The 6533-nt window shown below is 45.0% G+C and overlaps 1 protein-coding gene across 3 annotated transcripts in view; it reads right to left on the reverse strand.

The window, feature by feature from the left end:
• Nucleotides 1–332: 332 nt before the first annotated feature.
• Nucleotides 333–6533, reverse strand: part of cyld3 (cylindromatosis (turban tumor syndrome) 3) — a 14615-nt gene continuing 8414 nt past the window's right edge. For 2 of the 3 annotated variants that reach the window (XM_005748822.1, XM_005748823.1), the window contains 10 exons: nt 6361–6526; nt 6066–6207; nt 4849–4971; nt 4302–4393; nt 4144–4207; nt 2629–2827; nt 2432–2540; nt 2228–2346; nt 1606–1813; nt 333–1522 (listed from right to left, as the gene is read on the reverse strand). In XM_005748822.1, coding sequence (XP_005748879.1) covers nt 1338–1522; nt 1606–1813; nt 2228–2346; nt 2432–2540; nt 2629–2827; nt 4144–4207; nt 4302–4393; nt 4849–4971; nt 6066–6207; nt 6361–6526 — 1407 coding nt within the window. In that variant the 3' untranslated portion in view covers nt 333–1337. The remainder of the gene's footprint in view (nt 1523–1605; nt 1814–2227; nt 2347–2431; nt 2541–2628; nt 2828–4143; nt 4208–4301; nt 4394–4848; nt 4972–6065; nt 6208–6360; nt 6527–6533) is intronic. The other variant, XM_005748824.1, reaches the window with a different exon arrangement.

The following is a 6533-nucleotide window of genomic DNA, read 5'->3' on the forward strand; positions in this document are numbered from 1 at the left end:
ATAATGTTTCTTGTCGTTTCCCGTTTAAATATTATATATTATAGTTTATTTAGCGAAAGCTTCACTGGAAGAACGTATAGAAAATATACAGAACCCATGTTTTTAAGGAGCAGATTTGGGAAAATTATGATTATTTCTCACTCAGCCGTTTAAGAGTTGGGAAGCACAGCGGTGTGGATTCTTTGCTTCACAGCAAAAAGGTCCTGGTTTAAATCCACCATAACCAGAAGACGATAGATGGACATGTCCCACATGTTTTAGATTTCTTGACAAATTTGAACAATAAAAAAAAAAAAAAAAAAAAAAAAAAAAAAGGCAAAAACACTAAGACATAGGAACAATATCAAATCTTTATTCTCATTGCGTGTAGCTGGATTGCATTAAAGAACCTGTAAGCAATCTAACAGTTTAAACATCGATGTGCAATCTGTGCTGTCAGTTACAGGGAATGCTATTATATACAGATGAACTGACGTGTAAATAAAGCAGTGCAAACTGAACTGTGCAGAGTACAAGTGTTACATGTTACAGGCACAGTGGTTTCATACAGTGTGAGAGCATCATTAAGGCACAGGTAAACTCACCAGCAGGTTGGCAAGTGTACACAGCTCTTTACCTAAACATAAGGCTCTTTGTTCAACAGGCACAGTAGAAGTGTGGAAGTATGGCTGACTGTTTTCCTGACGGTGGTTTATTCTCAGACCCTCACCACTTGTCGTCCTTTACTGGGCAACACTTCACGAAAGAGTTTAAAGTGCATCTTGTTTGTAGACAAACTGCAACTCCTGATATACAGAAGATGTGAACATTAAGGCCGTGCCATAAATCTGCAGCAGTTTGGCACTTAAGCAGTTTTAAACATGGATGACCCAAAAAATTAGCCCCAATAACAAACGTCAACCAGCTTAACCTTTGCTGTTTTACACCATCTTCTTAAAAACCTTTGGACTCTTGCTGCTACATCTGCTATTTTTACATCTCTGAGTGTGTGAAGCTGCGGGCAGCCAATTCTGGAGAGTGTTCCGGGTGATGAGCAAAGTTTCTGTTACAAAAAACCTCCTGGGTCTGTACATGAAGGCCAGTTTGTGTGTCTAACATTACCCACAAAGAAAAGAAGCTGCACTTCAACATTCCCGTCTCACTGGGAACTTCAGTCTCTAACCCCACTTCACAGGAGGGAGTAATAAAAAAAAAATGCTGGTCATGGTGAGAATAAGGCAGATTTCATGTTACACCTGATATTCTGAAGTGCAACGTTTTATTCAGACAGCTGTGCGAAGGGAAGAACCTGAGGACAACACGTCCACTTCAGTCTGCACGTGTGCTGAGTGTCCGTGTCACTTGTACAGGCTGAGCTCGGGGCTGTGGTACAGGCACATGTAAGAGTCGCAGAGCAGGCGACGCGCAGCCTCCCTCAAGGAGCTGGGGTCCACTCTGCTCAGCTCCTCCTCTGACAAGCTCAGGTAGCGGCCCACCTCGGGACAAGCCTTCACTTGGGGGATGTTGAAGCCGTTCTCTCCACCTGTGTGAGAGCACATGGAGAAACGTGAGCGCGTGCTCCTCGCTGGCTGAATGTAAGATTCGGTTATCGTGTTTGAGTTTCACCTTCCCGATCCGCCATGCTGTCGAAAAACAGCCAGTCGGTGTCGAGGGGCCCGTTCTTGACGAAGCTCACGTAATGGCTCGTCTCGATGCACGTCACAGCGAAGAGAGACATTCGCTGTCGCGTGCAGTGCAGGGGGCCTGTCCACTGTTCCCCGGGGACGCCAATCTTCACCGGGCTGTGGGACGCTCGTTTCCTGTGACTGTGGACCTGGTGATCAAAGTCAATGAGTAAAAAACACAGACTGTATATAAAAGGCGGCAGCAGCTACCATGAAGCCAACCACTGAATCACAAGTGCTCATACTTGGATGACAGAGTGGAGTGCTGAGATTATGTGAGGAGCAAGCACCAGCATCCAGCAGTTACAGTTATGAACATATCTGATATTTAGTGCAGAGTAAGACACAAAATAAGAGTGCTTATTTGGCAGCCAACTTTCAGCACAGGGTACAATCTTAATCTGGTATCATGTACAGAGTACCGAGCGAGTCTACAGAGTATCAGCGATCCAGAAAACCACAACACTGGGCTGAATTAAGCTGGACTGCTGCAGACGATTCCATCTTTAAAGCAGAGGCTCTTTGGTGCATGTCTCTATAAACCTGAAGCAGTGAAGGGCTACCTGAACGTTGCAGGTCTTGCAGTACTGTTTCAGATGTCCAGGAGTGATGTCTACATCATCGTAACACTGCAGACACTCCCACTCGGCTACAGCCTGACAGATAGTACACTGCCTCAGAGCTGCAAGAGAAAGGAGAACATAAAACTTAAGCTACTTCAAATCTTCAATGAGCAGGAACAAATTGCTTCCTGTGATCGTCCTTACTGTCATCCAGCAGGTCTGTGATGTCCAGGCTGAGGGTCGGCAAGATGGCGTCAAACATTTTGAAGTCTTTCCCGAACCTCGGCATGAGCAGCAAGAGGCAAGAGGGAGCCTGGTGGGCACATCAAGCCACACATAAGAAAATATAGCAACTCCTTTTTACTCATATTGATGTGAAATCTCTGGCTTATTTCTATCACCTCAACAAACTTGAGGCCGGAGTGGAGAAAGGAGGACTCCAGCAGGGTCTGGACGCTGGCGACCCTCATGGATGACGCTGAGGAGAGGGGGATCGGGGAGTTGACTGGGGAGAGAGCCTCGGGCGAGGAAGGAGAAGGGGTAAGGGCAGGAGGGAAGAGCTGATAGAGGTGACACTCCTGTGGCTGCTGAGACATCGATCTGAGGAGAGGAAGAAGGCAGGAAATTAAATATGTAGAATGAGCTCAAGATTTAGGTGATGATCAGGCCTCAGCTCCTCTAACTCGAGCTACTGAATTTGACCTTTAACTGCTAAACCCTTAACGTTCGATACATTGTTGTGGAATTCATAAACAAATATTACCTCCTGAAGCATGTGGTTTTCTGTGTGGTGCAGCCCATCCAACATATCTATGCTTCAGGTTTTATCAATGAAACACCAGCGTGTGTGTGTACGGTTTTTAAATGCAGTCTGCAAGCCAAGCTTGTGAGATCTAGCTGTCTAATTATGCTGCCCTCTGGCTGCACTGTGGATCATGTCTCGTTCAGTGTTGCTTTGTTATCGTTTCCCTCGAGACCTTGTTTAACACCAGAACAAAGCCACCGGGTGCAATCCTAAAACACTGACAGAGCAGGCATTACAACAATGACCACCTTTGATGCTTGGCTGTGTAAGCATATAGTTATCCATAAATATGGATAATAACAATTTTCCTTGTAGTTTTTGTCTCTGCACGCCTTCACAGTAGACTTTAAATCAAACAAGATGTGAGACAATTTCCAGCTTTAATTCAAGGGGTTCAATGAGAGTATTGCATTAACTCTTTAGGACCTGCAGCCATTTTTACCCTTCAGCTATAAAAGACTGATGGGGTATTGTCATTACCCTGCCAACGATAGACAGGCGGGCGGGCCGCGTGGTCACGATAACTCAAGATCAGTGCAACACAGGACTTTCAAATTCATAAAACAGGTGCATCTATTAAAAAACACTGGCAAGTTTGAATAACAGTGACCTTGAAGTCAAGGTCAGAGGTCAAGTTTGAGATCCGTTGAGTCACTGAAGTACATAAAAGGAAGGTGAAACACTTCATGGAGCTCTGAGCAAATAACAACATGGACAAGCATGAAAACACTAAACGCAGTCTTCACAGGGACACTATAGACACAAGAGGCAAGTCAAATAGTTTTAGGAAGAGCCACAGTCTGTTTGACCTCCAGGCTGGAAGTCCCTTTTCCTTTAGTTAGATTTAGACAGTGTGAACTTCAACAACAACAAACAACAACCAGGCAAATATTTCCATCACCTTTGAACAAAAGTGAACTGGCGGCAGGTTGTGTTCTCACAGAGGAATGCATGAAATGTAGAAGAGCGACAGTGTTGGAAAAACGTCATCCAAATTCAACTTCCAACCGCGTCGATGCAACAGCTAACCTGTGTGTGTGATAATGACTGTGTGCAGGTAATCTGGGAACAACAGTCCAGTGAGAAACTGTCCTAGTGTCGGCAACATTACCTGATCTTGAGAAGCGGCTCGACTCGGAGAAGCTGAAAAAGCTTGTTGAGAAATTCTTCAGGATCTGACAGAAAGAACAAGAGAGGTATGACAGCATTCCTCGAAGTCTTTAACTATGTTTGCAGCACAGTCCCTGGTGGAGGAGAACACTTGCATACCTTTCTCCTGGTTGGTGAAGCCCATATCACTGTTCGCAGCTTCCAGCAGTCGCCTCAACGCCATTGTCTTACTGGCACACACATAGCCGTACCTTTAAAAACACGGCAGCACAGGAGCGCCTCAGACACGTCACACAGATATATAACAAGAATGTGAGCACAACCTAAAGTTATGAGCGCTTCAGCCTAGCGACACGTGAACATGTGGTGTTTAATGACTGCAACCTTTTGGGCCTCCTATTAGAATGACATTTGTGTTTAACGACCACAAACAGAACACTGGATTAAACTCCACATGCTTGTGATACCAAAGGTCACTATTCTGGATAAGTAGCAGTAGTGTTAGTACTGTTATCAGATAACCATGGCCACTGACTCGTGTTTTAAAGCCAGTCTCAAGTGGTCACTAGAGAAACTTCAGTTTTTGTTGTAGAGATGGTGACAACAGAAACTGATAGTAAGGAGACAGGAAATGGGCACAACAGTCCCTCCATCATACCTCCCGGTTCATTTTAACCAAACAATGACCAGTGACAACAGCACAGACCTCCGCAGTGGGTTGACAATGTCGCAGCGTAGAAGGTCCTGAGCCTGACTGGAGCTCTGGTCGGTTTTAGGGTCGGTGGGCCAGAATAACACAGAGTCAGCTGAACTGCAGCAGGAAAACAGACTGTGGAGACAAAAGCACACAGGTGGGGTATAAAACAAGCAGCTGGGTGGAATCTTGGTGCACCCCCTCATTTAATGCCAGGCTCCTTCATTTCTACCTGTAGGTAGATTAGTTCAGCAGTGGTGAATCATCCATCCTCACGTGCACACTCTCAATGCAACAAATATACATCATGCAAAAAATATTAAAAGTGAGAATTATTAATAATTCATTTGGGGCATCATGTAGCCCACAAAACTGGCAAAGCTATAATTTGTTTATCTGCGTAACGGCTGCATAAACAAAGCTTTTTTTAAACCAGATATCTTTGTCCAGAAGGAGGAAACTGAAACTCTGTGCATAAAGAAATCGAACCAGTGAACCGCTGCAACTGTCTGGCGTGCAGGGATACTTGGGTTCAGCTGTGCTTCACCGATCAGCCTGTTAGACCACTTCACCATTTGACTGAGCGATATTCTGTTCTTTACATGTAAATATCCAAACCAGGACACCAAGAAGAAAAAGATAAGAACGATTCAGTAAAAGCGCAAGAAAATAAAATCATCATTGTTTTTATCAACGTGGAAGAAAAGAAGCCTTCTCAAACATTCTTGCACACAGCTTCACAATAACTGCTCCAAGATATTTATAACACTGAACATATTCCACAGTCGGACATGTGACATCATATGCGAGTGCACTTTCATGTCTTTGCTTTCGATATGTTCAACTGAAGGTAGCAGTTTTAGACTGCTGACCTTCCTCTTAAGTCACTGGTTTCCACGTGGGCGGAGTTGTGAGATGACGGTCTTAGTCATATCTACTCTCTTCCTCATCCAGCAGCAGAAATAAGCCTGTCACATGCATCACTTCTAATGGTCACATTTAATATGTATTGTATTGTATGTACAGTATTGTAACAGTATACACAGCAGAGACACAGCATGTCTGCTGTAGATCACAGTGACAAAAAACATTCATTATCAGCCTTTTTGTGAACCATCTGAAAGATCTGGTATAAATCTGAAAAACCAGCTTTTGTCAAAACAACATATTTACACCAACAGTCTTCTTTCTATGAGATGTAGGACAGTAACTAATGTCTCAGATGTTACCTGAACAGCGTGGCATCCAGGTAGCAGGAGTTGAGGTGACCCTGGATGCCTTTCTTCCAGCCCTGGTAGAGCTCCCGGGCCTCATCCCCCTCCACAGGAGGAGTGTGCTCCTCCACGCGCTCACTGCCCCACTCTGCAAAGGCTGGCAGCCACAGACACAGAAGATGGTATTAGATATCAGAGCGTCATAAATGCTGCTTTAACAGCGATCATCAGCACGTATGCAAAAATGAGACAGAGAGCTTTGACGGCGAGGTGCTGGCGTGGCCTTGTGTCAGATTACAGCCTACTTTACCTATAGAGTTGCATCGCTCCACTTGATTGACAGGCATCTCGGGGGCGGGGAATCTGGAGTCCCGTCTACAGTTGCGAAGCTTTACGAAAAGCCCCTTGTTGGCCGGGCAACGAAAGTGACGCTCTCCGAGGTAACTGCCATCCGTTCCAGCAGACAGCTCCTGTTCCTGACAC

The sequence above is a fragment of the Pundamilia nyererei genome, unplaced genomic scaffold, assembly GCF_000239375.1.
Source record: "Pundamilia nyererei isolate P.nyererei 1_Seehausen unplaced genomic scaffold, PunNye1.0 scaffold00230, whole genome shotgun sequence".
Classification (NCBI taxonomy): Eukaryota; Metazoa; Chordata; class Actinopteri; order Cichliformes; family Cichlidae; genus Pundamilia; species Pundamilia nyererei.